The sequence below is a fragment of the Squalius cephalus genome (assembly GCF_949319135.1).
Source record: "Squalius cephalus genome assembly, chromosome: 9".
NCBI lineage: Eukaryota > Metazoa > Chordata > Actinopteri > Cypriniformes > Leuciscidae > Squalius > Squalius cephalus.
Window position 1 is genome coordinate 13,817,172 of NC_137130.1, and position 18,271 is coordinate 13,835,442.

The 18,271-nt window shown below is 36.9% G+C and overlaps 1 protein-coding gene across 3 annotated transcripts in view; it reads right to left on the minus strand.

The window, feature by feature from the left end:
• Window positions 1-4,222: 4,222 nt before the first annotated feature.
• Window positions 4,223-18,271, minus strand: part of vangl1 (VANGL planar cell polarity protein 1) — a 31,993-nt gene continuing 17,944 nt past the window's right edge. For 2 of the 3 annotated variants that reach the window (XM_079882416.1, XM_079882417.1), the window contains exons 4-10: window positions 14,181-14,615; window positions 13,350-13,525; window positions 12,133-12,266; window positions 10,664-10,699; window positions 8,620-8,755; window positions 8,231-8,465; window positions 4,223-6,532 (exon numbers count right to left, since the gene is read on the minus strand). In XM_079882416.1, the coding sequence (XP_079738542.1) occupies window positions 6,272-6,532; window positions 8,231-8,465; window positions 8,620-8,755; window positions 10,664-10,699; window positions 12,133-12,266; window positions 13,350-13,525; window positions 14,181-14,615 (1,413 nt within the window). In that variant the 3' untranslated portion in view covers window positions 4,223-6,271. The remainder of the gene's footprint in view (window positions 6,533-8,230; window positions 8,466-8,619; window positions 8,756-10,663; window positions 10,700-12,132; window positions 12,267-13,349; window positions 13,526-14,180; window positions 14,616-18,271) is intronic. The other variant, XM_079882418.1, reaches the window with a different exon arrangement.

The window sequence follows — 18,271 nt, forward strand, 5'->3', positions numbered from 1 at the left end:
GAGAGAGGAGAGAAGATCACAGGAGAGCAGGGAGAGAATGGACATATTGTTTTCTCTTCTTGACAAATTGGAGGAGAAATAAACTTTTGGTTATGTGAATTAAAATTGGTATACATATTATTTTTAGTGTTTCTATTATATGCTGTTCATATATATATTTTTAAACAATATCTAATATCAAAATATGATATCCATGTGTAAAAAGTCAGTTTTTCATAAAAAGTACAATACCTGCCTCTGAGATGAAGTGGAATTGAGTAACAACTCTAGTTGAATAAGTGGAGTCTAAAGGACTTCAAATTTATTCTTAAATACAGAGTAGCCTAAATGTATTTCGTTACATTCCACCACTGGCTATTTGGAAAATGAAACTAACAAAATGTATTGTCACATTAACAAAAATGTTGCAAGCTGTGTCCCGGCAGTTGTTATAGTTAACTACCTAAAAACAAAACAGGGTTGAAATGTTCTAAAATGTCTAAAAATGTTCACCATAGTCAATTTAAGTGCTATAAAGTCTAAAGATAAACTAATATAAAAAAATCCTATTCCGGTAACATATGAGTCAACATTTGAACCTTTATTGTATTTTTATGTTTTCATTTTTATCATTAGATCAATTCAAGGAGGACGCTCAAGGATGCGGCCTTCAAAGGATGCAGCCCCTGAATTGGGACACATAGTGAGCATCGATGCTCCCAAGTTTTCACAGTGCATTCTGGGACTTTTTAGGGAGCGAATGTTTCAGTGCCTTGGAAGGATTCTGCTATTGAGACAGCCGTTAAAATGGCCGACTTTCTGATGAGTGCCCTGACTATTGAACTAGGGAACTGATTAAGACGCACCCATGGACTAAACGGACACGGGCACACGGCAGCCATTGTTAGTCCACAAGAATAAAAGAAAGTGCATATGAAAGTGTGCCATTTCGGACAGGGTCAAAAGCAGTTTATTCAGCGTAGTGAAGCATCTCTTTCATTGACATCCATATATATAAAAAAAAAAAAAAGGCCCTTTGTCTCCTTTGACAGACTGTCTTAAGGTTGCAGCCGGCTTGCCTTCCAAGTGGCTTTGATCAACAACAAAAAAAAGTGGTCACGCAGCCATTCTCCATATAATACAACAACTCCCCCTAGTGGGCATTTAAGTGAACACATCACATATCAGGTGAAATTGGCATATTAAACTATGGTTGTTTGACCATCCATAAATATATTTTAGATGGTTACAATTGTATTTTGACTAGTCATAATTATAATTTGACAAGTCAGAATGGTGATTAGAGAATCTGTAATTGTAAATGGAGTAGTAAGAAATTTAATTCTAGATATCTCTATACTTTTTGACTGGTCTTCCTATTCAAGATATCTGCAACTGACATATCACACACACACACTAGTAATTAGAGACATCCCTTATTTATTTTTGACTTGTAAAAATGATATTTTCAGATATCTGTGCCTGCTCCTGCAAACTGCTGTTGTGGCAGACGGAAATGACATGAAATTAAACTTCACTTAAATCTCCTCTCAATACCTACTCTGAAACTTCTCAAATCAATAAAAGCTTTGATAAAGCAAATCATGTGCATTGTGGAGTTGAAGCAAAATCATACAGCCGTGGCCAAAAGTATTGGCAGTGACTTAAATTTGTGTTTCACAACGTTTTTTGCTTCAGTATTTGTAGATAATTTTTTACACATTTCTATGGTATAATGGAAAACAATGATAAGCATTTAATAAGTTTTAAAGGCTTTTACTTGCAAAAACATTCAATATATGCAGAGTCAATATTTACAGTGTTGACCCTTTTTCTTCATGACCTCTGACATAGCATGCTGGATATCAGCTTCTGGGCCAAATCCTGACTGATGGCGATCCATTCTTACCTTATTTTTTTGTGGGCTTCTGCTTGGCCACTCACCTTTTGAGGATTGACCACAGGTTCTCTATGGGATTAAAGGGCCCCTATTATGGATTTTTGAAAATGACCTTTCATGTAGTGTGTAACATAGCTCTAAGTGAATGAAAACATCCTGCAAAGTTTTAAATCTGAAAGTGCACCGTATACGGCATATATATATATATATATATATATATATATATATATATATATATATATATATATATATTGTCTTTCAAAAGTAAGAGTCGACTCTGAGTCAATGAAATGAATCGTTTTTCAAACGAGTCATAAGCCATTTCGTTGTGACGTCAAGACGAAACATTAGCTTATTGCGCGCGCAGACACCAGGGAAAACTTGAACCTCAAACACTGCAGCAGATTCCTGTGGATAGCATCATGTCGAGAAGACGCTGTGAAGCGTCTATCTCTAATATAGAGATAGTCTACAACGCTATCTACAATGTGAAGATAAAGTCAGTTTTTTTTCACTGCCCAAGGACAAGCATGTGAAGATTTGGTGGTTAAAATAAATTTTCACCACGATTCTACAGCAGAATAATCCTAAACTTTGCTGTGTTCCCTTTATTTTACTTATGACTGCTTCTCAAATCTCGGAGTTTAATGCTGGATTCGCAAACCGCTTGCTCTTGAAAGACGGTGTTCAAAATACTTAGTTTTGAGTTTTATATTGAGTAGGTCTCCTGCTAACTGGTTTGCTCACATTATTACTGTCTTACTGAATACTTCTGCTAATCAGCTGTGGGCCACTATTACCTAAAACTGTGTCTATTAAAGGGATGGTTAAGAGTAATTTCAACTTAGGGTTCTTTGCACCATGACCTCGAGCCAAGGTTGAACATTATTAAAGTTAGAACTTATTTAGATATATCAGCCGAATGGCTTAGTGCAGGCGCTAATGGATCCAAGGTTGTATCTCATAAATTACCCCACTAATAATGCCCGGAATGGTACCAAACTTCTACAGTAGTACAAATAGGTACTACGAGCCACTTCATTATCTGTCTGGAAAAAGCAAGGATATTTTGATACTATTCTTGGCCATGTTTTAGGGCAGAATTGCGAGAGCCCACTCCCTGGATGGTCTCAGGCTGCTTCACTGTTGACATGACACAGGACTCATGGTGTTCACCTTCTTCTCAATCGGAAGACAATCACTTCTCCTCGCTGGACATTCTGAGACATCCTAAAGCATTCTTCACTGCACTCGAACCTTTCTCCTTGAAGTTCCTGATGATCTGGTAAATTGTTCTTTCAGGTGCAATATTCTTTGCAGCGATTTCCTTGTAAAACAGTCAAGGGCTGCGACCGAAAACTGATAAATTGTGCCTTCGGAGGACGCATTCCAAGATCAGACTGCATCAAGGCATGTCCGAATGCAATGTTAGTTTCGCTTCCTGTCTCCTGAGATACCTTCATCTTGATTTTTTGAAGGGAGCATAGATGTATCCTTTGCTGTATTTGGTATCCCACAATCCTGTGCTTTCCATTCTGTGACAGTTGAGCTAGAAAAATAAAGATGGTGCCTGAGAGTTGCGGCTGGTCGTCAGTTTGTGTGTACATAGCCTACATTTTTTATCAACGGTTTTCACTTATGATGTAATTTCTAGCGATATTTCTATTGTAGTCATTAAATATTCACTTAGTTTTTATCAAAGCCCTCTTTATTTTGCTGTAGATCATTAAACTGTTACGCTACCTCACAAGTCTGTCCGAAATCAGTTTTGCGAGGTACCTTTGTGCACAAATGTTGCCTGCAAAGCCATTGCCTGATAGGGCAGCAAGGCAACAAGTCAGCTGCCTACGTTTTCAGACACAGCCAAGATCTCCAGAATCACTTGATAATTACAGACATGTGTGTTGGATCAGGGTTGGATTTGAACTCTGCAGGAATAAATCTCCAGGGCCCAGTTGTTCACAAGTAATCTGATCAGATTTCGGCTTTCGGATTGGATCAAATCTTGAAAATGTGTTGTTCAAAAGAGAAAAAGGATTCTGAACTCAGATTAGATTACAAAATGCAATTTTGGTTAAAATCATCACTTTTTTAGTAGGATTGGGATACCTTTGATCTAAAAAAAATCAGGATTATACTGATCCCAGCAAAAAGGCGGGATCAAATCAACAATGACAAAATGTAAATGCTTAAACATGTTTCACTCGACAGGATGTTTAATGGATTAGACAGTTTGCTAAAATTATAGCATTGCTGTTGACTTACTGATAATACTGTAGATAAAATATACTTGTTGTTAACTAGCCTGTTTCAGTCAGCTATTTATAACAAAGATGGCTCTAGTGCAAATGGCAGGATCAACATTATATTTAGGACATGGACTAAAAAGCATACTAAAAATAAATATGCTTAGCCTCAATTGTTCATTGACCATAACAATGACAATCAGCATGTGACAAATGAAAGGGCTGCTCAATTATTCATCAGAATCAGAACATTAATTTGCCTTCTTGCTCCTTTGTCTCACAGTCCATTTCAGACATATCTAGACAATGCAATTCAACTGTCCAAAAAGGTTTTATATTTTTATATCCACAGTGGAAATTATGGTGATTACAGTAATAAAACATATGCACATGCAGAGGTGTACACAAAAATGATTGTAAACTACATACACTAATAAATAAATATATACATATAGTACAGTTTTAATACATGAAATATTCCATATTTATATATACATACATATATATATACAGGTTACAACTCTAAAGACAACAACAAATTCCAGTTTGAAAGTGACTAAGAATCCACCACAAATCATGAACATTATCTTGCTGAACATATAATGTAAGAAATACCCAACATGTTTGTCCAATATGAAACGTTTTACAATCAGGAACTTTGGAGGATTTGATTTGATTTGATTTAAGTCTTAGGCCAGAAAACAGTGCCACTATTCATTACAGCAAAGAGCAAAACACAGAAATGTATATTTGAAAGGGGGAACCTTGTTTTAAACATTTTTTTTTCCCCTGGCTCCTCCAAAGGCTTTGATTTACACTGACACAATGAGGCAAAGCATTGACTCTGTGACTCTTCTTTAAAGATAATTTGACATTTCAAAACTTCAGAGATTTGCAACAAATATAACACTGTGAAAAGGATCAAAATTGTTAATGTTTTATATTAAACTTTCAGATGAAAAAATTATGCTTCTACTGTTGTTTGAGAGGAACTGTAGAACCTCTTTTAATAAAACCAGGATCTTCAGGAAAATAAATCTGCGATATTTCTCCTTAAAAAATGAACACTGATGAGAAATTTTTGAAACACTGATTTTTGATTCGTAATGGGTTATGGCATAGATTGTTGTGCTTTATCATAACTAATTTCTGACAAACTGAATTAGATGGGTTTATATGATCAGATAGGACAGAACTGACAATACACAATGGGAAAATATATGCTGTAGCAGCTATAAAATGTAGAAATAATATAAAACATAGAAAATAAATCATATATTATCATTATTGGAAAACATCACTAGAGCAGTAGAAAAAAAAAGGCATGACAGGTTTATTTTTTCTTTCTGCTATATAAGCAAAGAAATTTCAAGCTTGAACAAAAACACAGTCAAGAGCAAGGTTTATAAATGTGTTAGGCAGCATTAATGGGCGTGTATTTTATAAACACAAGTCGTTGCTTTATCGATGATGCATTACGCACGATAAAAAATAAATTAAATGTAAAAATACCATATTAACAATTTAATTACCACACAATAAAAGAGGTGAACTACAAATCACAATTTATTCATCACACAGGAAAGGCTGTTTTCTTCAATATATTACCCCTTTTTATCCAAACATAAAACAAATCAAGCAGGCTGAAAATGATTTTGTATGTTTGGCTTTCATGCCACTATTATGGCATTGACAATTCCAACTCCCTAACTGATGTTTCCGACCTTACCACAATCTCATGGAATTCCAACATGATGCTAATTTATGTTTCAGTCAATTGAAAAAACATACATGCCCCAGAAACATAGATATGATCAACAATACCTACTTGCAAAAAGCTAAACTTTATCCATGATGCCTCGGTCTGGTGCTTATCAGAGTACGTAATTAACATTTGCTCTTTGCAAAAAAGTAACATACAAAGCAGCACAAACACACAATCAAACCAGTCAGCACTAGGTAATCGGATACATACAATACAGGTATACGTTTTTTTCCTCTTCTGTTCTTGGCAGTAACAAATATTGTATCAAAATACATCCAATGTTATAAACTGTGAAAAAGTGAAAAAGAATTTCAAACAAAATAGTACTAGTCCAAAATTTACAAGCGTAGAAAACCATATGGACAAAAGCAACTGAATCCATCAGACGGAGGTCTCGGACTGTAGCTGTAGTACAAACTTGTGGGACTTGGGGTGGACGTACTCCTCACTGAGTTTGAGGTGAGGGATAGCTTTGCTTGTGACCACTAAGCTGAAGTCAGACGATTTGAGCTGGAACTCAGAGCCGTGATGGAGGGGACTGGTGACAGACGCCTCGCTGACCAGCGTCCACTGCCGGGTCTGCCAGCACTCTCTCCCGTACTGCAGCGTAGGCCCAGCCATCAGATAGCTCTCCAGAAACGCCTAACAGAGAACAGCAGCATCATTTCTCTTCAGTGATATCTGCTAGTACTGTACTGTGAGCTGATTTGATTAGAAGTTGTGTAATATTTTAAAATCGATTAGATTTGTCCTCAAACATCAGTAAAAATGTTTGAGTAAATAATTAAATAGCGAGACAGAGAGATTGACAGTAATATGCAGTACAGACAGATCAGTTTAATTGAGAAAGAAAAGACCAATCGCAATTCGGTGTGCAATTGTAAAAATTACATCACAACTGACGTACATACTGCAACTACGGTCGTCACTTCTCTTCTGAGTGTGTCAGTTTTAACTGCGGTTGAAACATTTATTGGAGAAATTGTGAGTGGAAATCATTTACATTTCTATTGATTTCATACACAAGAATGGGAAATATGATGAAAAACAAAATTCATGACATCAAATCATAGACTGTAAAAAAATATGGACGTAATGTCCATATTCACCCCCCTCACAGTTGTCTTGAAGGGCAAAATTAGCTATACAGACCAAAACCACTTTTTGTACCAGGCTGTAAACATTTTTTTCTGCTGTAAACATGGATTGACTCTCTTTTGCACCCTGTCTCTAGCGACCAGTTTAAGTCACTTCCGTGATGGTTCTGTCAGGACCACTATCGTCAATTGCAATTGACAATTAGCATACAGTTAGGATTGGTGGTATTGTTCTGTTCTGGGCAAGAACTCCCTGCACATCCCTGCAGCCTAGCATGGATAAGAGCAGGGAGAGCAGCAATAACCCCCCTTAGGGGAAACAGAACAGAACCAACAAAAATGTATCATTAATGTCAATATTTGAATGTACAACAATTCGAGAATTTAGTCTGATACAAGGGGAATCAGAATGCCATACTGAATGGACGAGAGGAGGAGCTGGGGATGGAGGAGGGTGATTAGCTCCTGAGAAACGCGATAGCTGCTGATAATACTGAAGGAGCTTATATATGTATACAGTGATAGGCGTCGTATTCCTATAGGTAGACGTGGATCAGCTGAGAGTCACTGATGCGAGCTTGACTAACGTGACCTGCCAGAACTGATGCTACGCTTGATTTTCAAGAGAGAGACAGGAAGGTTGCCGCTTGCATAAAATAAATACTATGCCTTTAAATATGTCAAAAATATATATAAATATTTATTATTAAGGAAATGTATGTAAAATGAATAGTAAATAATTTTTTTTTTTTAAATTAACTAAATTATTTAATTTATATTTTTTGTTTTGAAACCAGGCAAGCACAACTGGTTCATATAATAACACAGGGTAAAAGTAAAAATTCACAAATTGCAGAAAATATAGTAGCTGGTGAATTTATAATTTTATGTTAAAATGGGTGTCCTGCTGAAGATAAACAGTCAACAGCTCAGTTATTTGCATACTACTGCTCTCATAATTTTTTTTATTCCTGATCGGAGGCTTCTGAAAATATTTAGTTTATATGTGAGGTTACAATTAGTGCTACAATGCACTAAGTGTATGTTGTTGTTACAACTTTAGTTAATAAGTCATTAACATCTCCCCACATTACACAGATGTGAATGGCTTAAAATCAATACAACCCTCTCACTCATATCGATTGTGTGCAAGTGCTCCTGTTACAGACATTTAGTGGTGTCAAATGGGAGAAGTCTAGATTAATGTCACCCACTTTTGTGAGAAAGCGTGTCAAAGTCTCACCTTTGGGGTCATGTTGTTTGTAATGCAGAACGCCAGGTGGGCCTGAATGCTGTCCATGCTGTGGCAGTGTTGCTGGCGGGTGGTGCGCAGGTATTTCTGCAGTGCTCGAGCCATGGATGGGAAGATGGCCTGTGCTGCCTCACGTGGATCCATCTCATCTCCCGGCGGCTTCTTTTTCTCCTCCTCCTGCAGCCGTCTAACATGTGTGAACGCCTCCTCTACGGCCACCACCAGCCTGGAAAACGTTGCGTATTAGGTTGCAGTAGTTTCATTAAAACCACAACTCTATTTTAAATGTTTTTACTGTATATCACAATTTAACTGCATGCTCTGGTATCACTTTCATACTTGTTGTTCCACAAACTCTGCCACTCTATTGTTTCTCTTACCGTGCTTTGCGCTTTCGGACTCTTCGATCATGCTCAGCTTCCTCGTAGTACAGCTCATTGTGGCTGGTGTCTCTCTGTCGAGCGGCAGCTGCTATTTTAGCTCGAGACTGAGCTGTTGCAGCATCGCTTCCAGCACCTGGAAAGACAAAAATCAACATTATGAGAGAGAGAGAGAACAGATGCAAGATCAATTCAATATACTAAAAAACAAATAAAATTCATCTTGACATTGTTCCATATCACAAGAAAAACGGATACCTTTCACAAACTGACCCATTGCGAAGTCCGTCAAGCTTTTATAGTGTTACCAAAAGTTATCCTTCTGATGTCATGCAAATTCCTGTCAAACTTGGACCCCAAGGCCAAGAGATTGTAATGCCTGATCAAAAATACATGCCTTCATACTGTTGCAGATTATCATATAAATTGTAATTTAACAGCTGTGATAATTAAAAAGCACTTTCATGAGGATAATATAGTATGTCTTTTAAACAGTCTGAATATTAAACTAAATGAGCAAACAGTTTCTTTGTTTGACAATATTGATGACAGAAAAAAAAAAGAAAAGAAAAAAAGAGCAATGCTTTAGGTTAATTTAAATCACCAATCTAATGACTTTTTATTTTATTTTATTTTTTACATCCAGTCATCATTCAGTTTATTTTCCATCAGGCTAAGACAGGTCATATACTCTACCATAAAAAGGTTGGGGTCAGTGTGAAACATTAAATAGATCAAAAGTGACAGTCAAGACATTTATAATGTTACAAAAGATCTCTGTTTTAAATAAATGCTTTTCTTTCTATTCATTAAAGAATAAAAACTATCATGGTTTGTTAAGCAGCACACGTTTACATCATTGGTAGTAAGAAATGTTTCTTGAGCAGCAAATCATATTAGAATCATTTCTGAAAGATCATGCGACACTAAAGATTGGGAGTATTTTAAAATATATTAAAATAGAAAACAGTTATTTTAAATTGAAATTTTTATTACCGTTTATATAACTTCTTTCAAAACATAAAAAAAAAAAAACAACCCCAAACTTTTTAACAGTATTGTATATCTACTGCAAAAAGCCCACTGGCAGTCATGTAAATCTTTATGTGGAATCAGGTTATGATGATAATGCATATTAGCTGAGTGTGCATAGTAATGTGGTGAACAGGATAATTTATGCATATTTATCCATATTCAGGTCAGAGATATGGTTAATAATGCATGTCAAGGGCAGCTTGACTCTCCTCTGTAGCAGGGCAGGTCTGTGATCCGTACTATAACTCAATTAATCACCTCCAGAAATTACATTTTTGTGAATGACATGACAAAGACAAAAAAAAAAAAAAAACATACAAACACTAACACCAAGAAGAACCATTACGAGAAATAAGATACAACAATAATTATACCCACAGACAAAAACAAGTATTCAGAAGGCTTTCAAACCTGGGAAAAACGAGATGTGGAATTTTTTTCAGGGGAGAATCTTTTTTCCTAGTGATGCATTATTAATACTCTGGCAATCCGTGCAAAGCACAAAAAGAGCTACGCACTGCTGTTTCTTATATACGTGCACACTCACACTCATACACACACATTCCTGGCCTGGTTCGATAGCCACAGGCATGAAGAAGGCTTGAGTGCTTAAGGGGGTATCTTGATCCCAAGTATGCATCTCCGGATCATGGTGTGTGTATTTCTTGTGCTGACAGCACATCATAAATGTCAAACAGTGACAGAGAAAGAGGGAGAGAGACTGGGTGTGTTTGAGATCTGGGGTGAGAAAGTAGTTATTTACATTTTTTTTGTTTTTCATATTTTTACAGCTTAGTAAGTGCAGAGATGAGAGTCTTCTTCATGGCAGTTGAGACATGTAGAAGGATTTCTCAATACATTTCTCGATTGTTTTTTGGATGAGTCTGTGACCTTGTGCACGGTGTACAATGACTGCATGCACAAGCAAATAACCAAGACATGTGGAGCACTTGACAATTCATTGTTTCTGTGAAAGGATTTTTGAATGCATTACACGGTCCGAACTTACAATCGAAAAGATAGCTTTTCAGTTTGGCTTTAAACTCTGCAGAAAGAAACAATCAAACAGAAGATTTATTAGATATTGGTGGCGATTTACACGGCCACGTATCTGTATTAGAAGTGTGCATGAGTGTTTGTTTTTTAGTCCAAGTTCAAGACAATATTATTGCTCAGAGGTTGCTCTTTCACAGCTCAGGGGACTAAGTTCTAAGTTGACGCAACCAATTGTAGGATGTGACCCTTTTATCGGTGGCCTGTCTTGATCTCAAGTATCAACTTAGTCTCAACTGTTTCTATTAAAATTCCTCATGAGGGATACAAATAGATACAAATGAGACAATTGTTGATGTAATTTGTGAAGAGCAAAGGCGGTCAAACTACAGAGCCCCTAATGTGACATGGTGAAGGAAAAAAATATGAGATGGAGGACATATTTTTTTTTGCATTCTCTTGCAAATGTTTTGCATTCCGTCGCAAAAACCTTTGGTGTTCCACTGAGAAACTCAACAAAGAGCTCAAAAGGTTTTGCGAGCGAACACGAAGTTTCTCGGGGGAACGCAAAGTTTCTCAGGGGAACGCAAAACATTTGTAAGAGGATGCAAAAGCGTTGACTTATTTTCCCTCACATCTCTTTTTTTTTTTGCCACAACCATGTCCCTTCAGGGGATCCGTACAAAACAAATACGTTTCTTTAAAAATAAAAAAGATAACCAAAATAGATTTTTGATATAATGCTGTTATGTGTAAACTGCAAGTAATTTAGTAACACTTTTCATTCGTTTCATTTGTTAACATTAGTTAACTACATTAGATAACACGAACTAAGAATGAACAATAGTTCTACAGCATTTATTAATCTTAGTTCATGTTAATTTCGACATTTATTAAAAAGGTTTATTTGTTAACATAAGTCAATGCACTGTGAAATAACATGAACTTTAATTTTTTACATTAACAAAGGATACTAAATGCTGTAAAAACATATTGGTCATTGTTAGTTCATGTTAGTTAATGCATTAATCAATGTTAATAAATGAGACCTTATTGTAAAGTGTACCAGTAATTCTTATGCATATTGATATACAAAGTCAAAAAAAGTTAATGTAATATGAATGTATTATGATGCAATGCATGCTTTTAAAATGGCATTTACATTTCACGTGGATAGCATTTCTCAGATAATTTGATGTTGTAAGAACATGAGAATGTTTCATGTTGAAATAACACACTTTCAATTTGCAGTTTGTGACAGATTAATAGGACAGATATAAGGAGACATGTTGCATTACTAGAGTCTATTACTCAGAACATTAGCCTGTGAAGCAGGAGACATAGGCTCTCATTGCTATCTAGGAGAAACATTTTGATGCCTTTCCTATAAGCATTCCAAAATGAATCATTCAGAATTTCTTGGTCAAGAGAACAATAAGCATCAAGTCAGAAAACAGACAGTGATTCTGCACAGATTAAACTCACCATCCACATTATAGACTTTCAGCCCAGCCAGATGTTTAGCTGCCCTGGACTTAGCAGCCGTTAGCAGGGCAGGGTTGTGAACTGAGAAATCCTTATAATAATGCTGAAGAATTACCAGGGCTGCCCGCTGAATGCTACAGAGGGAGAGAGCGAGAGAGAGAGAGAGAGACAGACAGACCGATCAACGTTGTAAAAAAAACCAAAAAAAAAACCTTGTCATGTTCATTGGTAATAGGGATTTGGGTGTCTCTTTAAACACAGGAACAGACAATTCCATAATATATTTCATTAAACAGACGTCAGATACTAATAGATTTCACTCTGCTATTGTGTGTGTGCTGCCACTTGACTCTGCAGTAGCGCCGGATCACAAATGTCCAACCAATGAAACAATGAGAGCAAGAACAAAGGAAAGCGTTGGGCAGGAGAGAGGAAGGGAGAGGGGAAGTAACGCAGGGCAAAGTAGGGAGTGTCTGTAATGGGGTGATTAATGGACCTTTTTCCCTTGGCCCAACCTCAACTCGTTATTAATGCATTAAACTGTGCACACACACACACACACACACACACACACACACACACACACACACACACACACACACACACACACACACACACACACACACACACACACACACACACACACACACACACACACACACACACACACACACACACACACACACACACACACACACACACACACACACACACACACACACACACACACACACACACACACACACACACACACACACACACACACACACACACACACAATTTTATGTATACAGAAAAGCACATATAATATCTGAGCAATAAAGCAGCTCAGCCATAAAATCAGTGCAATTACAGAGGCAAACCAATTATTTTTTTTACATGTTAATATGCATAGTTGGTTTGCAGATTTCATGCATAGAACACTATTAAAAATAAAGGGTCTTCAATTAGAACCCATTTCTAAAAAAACAATTCACTGCAAATGGATCCTTTGATCTGCTTAATTGTTTCTAAGCTCTTGGACACATATTTACATAGATGGTTTTCTAAAGAACTAGTTAACTATGTTAAACTTTTGGTTCTAATTAGAAACTTTTATTTTGAAGTGTGAGTAGTGAGTTCTTATTTATTTTGTCTTTTAACTAAAGAGCATGTAACAGACAGTTAAAGAGTATATTGTAGTTATTTTATTCAATGTTTTGGTCATCAGCTGGCACCTGAGTTGTCCCAGGTTGTAATGGTGAGTCTCTCCATCAGTGGAGCGTACGACACAGAGCGAAAAGCAGGGCTGCAGATGCCGGATCTCCAGCAGAACCACTGCCAGGTAATGGATGAACAGCAGAGCATCCACCAATGATACTGCAAACTGCACTATGCCGTGGTAGTTCTCTTCCTGTCCAGCACAGAAAGTAAAGCAATAAACCAAGAGGGTCAAAATGACATGCACTGAATTTGTTTTGAAGGGGTTAATAATTAAATAATAAAAAATTCATAATTTGATCATACACAATTGCTTAAATGCTTCAAAATAGTTCATTAGTTCACTTCCCCATTTACATATAAAAATTTTTTTCTGAACCTAAAAATAAATACAGACCAATATTTAAATGCTGCTGAGAATTACATAGAAGATTTATGAGGAACATGAAATTACAAACAATTACACGATTTTAGTGAAAATATTCCAATTTAACCCTATTGATGATGATGATAATAATAATAAGTAACATTGAAGTCATTAGCCTAAATGTAAGTTACAATTGAAGTGTGTAATTTCAGCGCCACTAGCATCATCAAATGGAATTGCAAAAACAATGATCCATGGTCACAGGTGTACATATATTTTTATGTAGTGTAGTATAGTGTATAGTGTAGTATATTTGTATAGTGTACATATTTTATATGTAGTTTTGAACATGGCTTATCCAATAAGATATTATAGCTGAATCTAACAATATTATTAAAAGAAACGTTAAACAAATGCAATTCCACAGATCTCAACATGTTTCTCTTAACTCTTTTTGGTGCCCACACACATTTGCCCATACCTGTGAGTCCAAGATGCGCACTCCAAAGAACAGCCAATAGGAGAGCAGCAGGAGGAGTGTGAGCAACCCCAGCAGGGCGCGGAACACTGCTATCCGGGGCAGGGAGGCTCGCGTCGGTCGCACAAACAGCGCCCAGCCAGCCAGCAAGAGAATGAGGAGCTTGAAAGCCAGTGAGAGAAACAAGCCCTCACAGGCAGTACCACAAGCCTGAAGGCGCTCCGGCCACAGAACCTGGGGCAGCACCAGGAAGGACAGGGGGGTGACCAGGACCAGCAGGCCCAGGAGGAGGGTGAGGGCCAAAGGAATGAAGCGTATACAGTTCAATTTCTCTACTGGACCATCCGTCTCCTTCCCGAAGCCAGCCAAGTCCTCTTGAGACAAGCTGTGGTCTGATGTTCCGGTGACCGCTGTGGTGGTCTCGCCCCAGTTGTCATCCTGTCAAGAGGTGGGAGAGGAACAGCATTGTATCATGCACATAAAAAATTCAACATACTCCTAAAAGCCCCATTATCTTAGAGGCCTAACATCCAAGCCCAGCACTCAGGATCGATAAACAGAAAAGAAAAAAGAAAAATGTACAGCTTTTGATTTGCTCCCCTTTCCCTCCCTGTTTGTGAGATGACAAATCTGCTTCACAGCTAATTTAGACAGACAGTACGAAAGTATCTAGGTCTCCCTCATCAGCATATATTAATGGCAAATACCCAAAACTCACATACATCTACATATAAATGAGATTGAGAACTGAGAGACACACTAACAACAATTGAGAACTTTCTAACAGAACGACGTCTGAGCCAGTGCCACTAGAATGTGAAATGCAGTGCAGATTAGAATTCCATTAAACATTATTCATCTGCAAATATTTATATATTTATTTATGGATTTGTCTGCTTATTTGTATGAATAGAGGCTGTATTTTGTATGGTAATGTAGTTTAGCCAATTTAATCTGAATTGAGAAACTTTTCATTTCATGTAAATTACAGCAATATTATTATCATAATAATAATAGACACAAAATACAGCCACGTGCAGCAAATACTGGGCCAACTATTGAACATATTCACTAAGTTCAATGCAAAGAGTTTAAGAAAAACACTGATGCAACTTTGCAACATGGCCGAGTCCAACCTTGCAAAACCTGGTATTGATGGACTCCACGTGAACCAAAGAACCCAGATTCTTAGAGAAACAAAGAATAAGACAACTAATAAATACAATAGGGGTTATGCACATATGCGACAAAAGAAAAATGGTGGGATTACTGGTAATTGAGAAGAATAGTGACAAATTAAAAGTGAGTTGTTTACGTCATTTGACAATTTTAAAAAAAGAAAGAAAGAAAAGAAATTTCCTTTCCATTCTACACAGTTTAGAGCTTGCGGCAACACTTGTGCAAAAATAACTTCAGGGGTGATCATCAGAAGTGAGGAAATGGCAGATGGAAAAGGTTAAAGAAGCATATTGTGTTGTAAGAGGTGGTGGAAACACAAACACAGATGCACATAAGATTTATTATTTAAAAAATGGAGCCCATTGGATGAGGTCTCAGGGTCAACATCCAAAAGCGTTTGGCTAGCACCAGAGGCAGCTACTGCTGTAAAAAACACATTTACACTTAAATTTGTAAGCACTGAAGTCAAAGCACAAAGCATCTGCTACTCACACATAAATTCACATCAAGGAAGGAAAACTTTTGAAAATGACCATCTACACTTAAATACCAACATAATATACAGTAGTTTTACTTTACAATTTTCCACCTCCTCTCTGATACCTAAAATTTAACCGTTTTTGCTACTGTAACTTAACATTTTTCAAAAACAACATTTGAAATGAATGGCTCTAAACATGTAAAATAAAATAATAACAATGCCTACTAGCGGGTTGCATCTTTAAATGGCAGTCTCTTTGCAAAGTTTCACACAACAAGCTGGGCTGAACTGTGCTGTACATATTGTTTGATGCTTTACATGCATCAAAGGTTAAAAAAACGAAAAAGAAAAAGAAAAAAACTTTAATTTACTCATAATATACATTGCACATCACCCAATTTCTCAAAGAGTCTAAAAACGGTTCATTCAAAGATTCAGTCTCTCTAAACCCTTAATTTCCGAGAGCCTACTCTGCTCTGATTGGTCAAGTAGCCTAGTCTGTTGTGATTGGTCTATGGCTTACAGCGCATGACGGAAACCAATTTTTCTGTATCAATTCCTGAGTGAGTCTTTATCCTTTTGAAGTAGATGCAAAGAGGATTTGCAGTGCTGAAAACAGCGTCTTCTCAACATGTCAACAACACGAACCAAACTATTCCAGGCCTCAGCTCCAACTACAGTGTTTGAGGGCGGGTCAAAGCAGACGTTATTCACAGGCAGCCAATCATAGGCAGGCATTGTGGAAATTTGTTATGCAAGTATGTAACAGGAAGTGAGACTGGAATTCCTGACAACTCCAGAATTGATTCTTTCTATTAGGAGACAATAACTTTATTTGTTGTGCACTTTGATTATTAAAAAATTTCAGACCTTTTACATTCACCTACAGCTAAATTACACACTACATGAAAGGTCATATTTGAAAACGCACAACAGGGGCACTTTAAAGAAATCAGTTGAACCAGTCAAAGCATTGTTTAATATCAATGCAAATTACATTTGGGTTCTAAATGACTTCATGAGCTGAATCTTGGCTGCAACAAACTGAATTGGCCCACATGAAAGGACAAGAAACATTCTTATTAATCGGTTAAACATAAACAGCAATATGTGCCTAATAAAAGCTGAACTCCAAAGCTGAACTATTTATAACTTGACAATACTTAGAAAGCATGTGTTAATATGCCAACAATTTGAAATGAGACCCCCGTTTTAAAAATAATATTTCACATTATTTATGATATTCAAGTTTGATTTTCAAGTTTAAATAGTCATCGACATGAGGGTGAATAAATGAGAGAATTTTCTTTTTGGTTAACACAAACACAACAATTTTATTTATATTTTATTCAAGTACAATTCCATAAAAACATGTTTAAAAATGAGGTCTTTGTGACCAGAGGGAAGGCTATTGTACAGGACTGTGGTCTGATCTGTTCCATTTTGCCTACAGTCCACATTGCTGAATGTGCTTCCCCCACTGAGACAGACAAAAGAAGCACACAACCCAGCTAATAGTGTGTGTGTGTGTGTGTGTGTGTGTGTGTGTGTGTGTGTGTGTGTGTGTGTGTGTGTGTGTGTGTGTGTGTGCGCATGTGTTTTAGTGTTCTGCTTGACTCGTGTACAGCTCATTTCCGTCACGGAGCCACAGTCCACAGAAAGAAAAGCAGGAAGAGAGGGAGTGGTAAACAAGTGTGAGAAACTCCTGCACCTCTCTCCTATCCACCCTCCATCCTTTTCCTCTCATTTTTTTCCAAAATAAACCCGCATAGGCATTTTGCTCAGATTTACAACTCTAAATTGAAAGGAACATAAAGGATACATACATTATTATAGAATTACAGACATGAGAACACTAAGAGCATAATGATTTAAAATGACACACAGAAGTACTTGACAGATACTGTCGATGGTGCATTTTTCTTGATTCTGAAATAAATTGTATTGAACCCGGGACATTGTAGCTGACTTTGAAAGGTTAGAAGCAGCCTTTGACAGGTAAGATTTATGTATGTCATTATAACCCTGGGCTAGTAACTATGAGAGGCGAGAGGAATCAAACTCAAGCAGTCTTTTGATTCAAGCAGTGAATCTGGGGTGAAGGGGGAGGGACTAAAATAGACATCTGTCATTGGTGATGAGGTTCTGATAGGGGCCAATAGAGTGCTGCAGGGATAAAGTTTTTTTGTAGGCAAAACCCAGAAACGAGTTAGTATTTTAGCACGTCTGGTTCCATCGTCCTGAAATCAAGGTTTTTGTTTTGTTTTTTGTTTTTTAAATGAGTTTTTGACTAAATGCCTGGAACAAGGTCTGTAGATGACATTAGTTCAAGAAACTAATTTTTACTAAACTGACAGGTGGCTAATATTATAAAGCTTTTAAAAAACAGGTGGCTAAATTGAACAATAGAGGTTGTTGAGAATATTAAACGTCA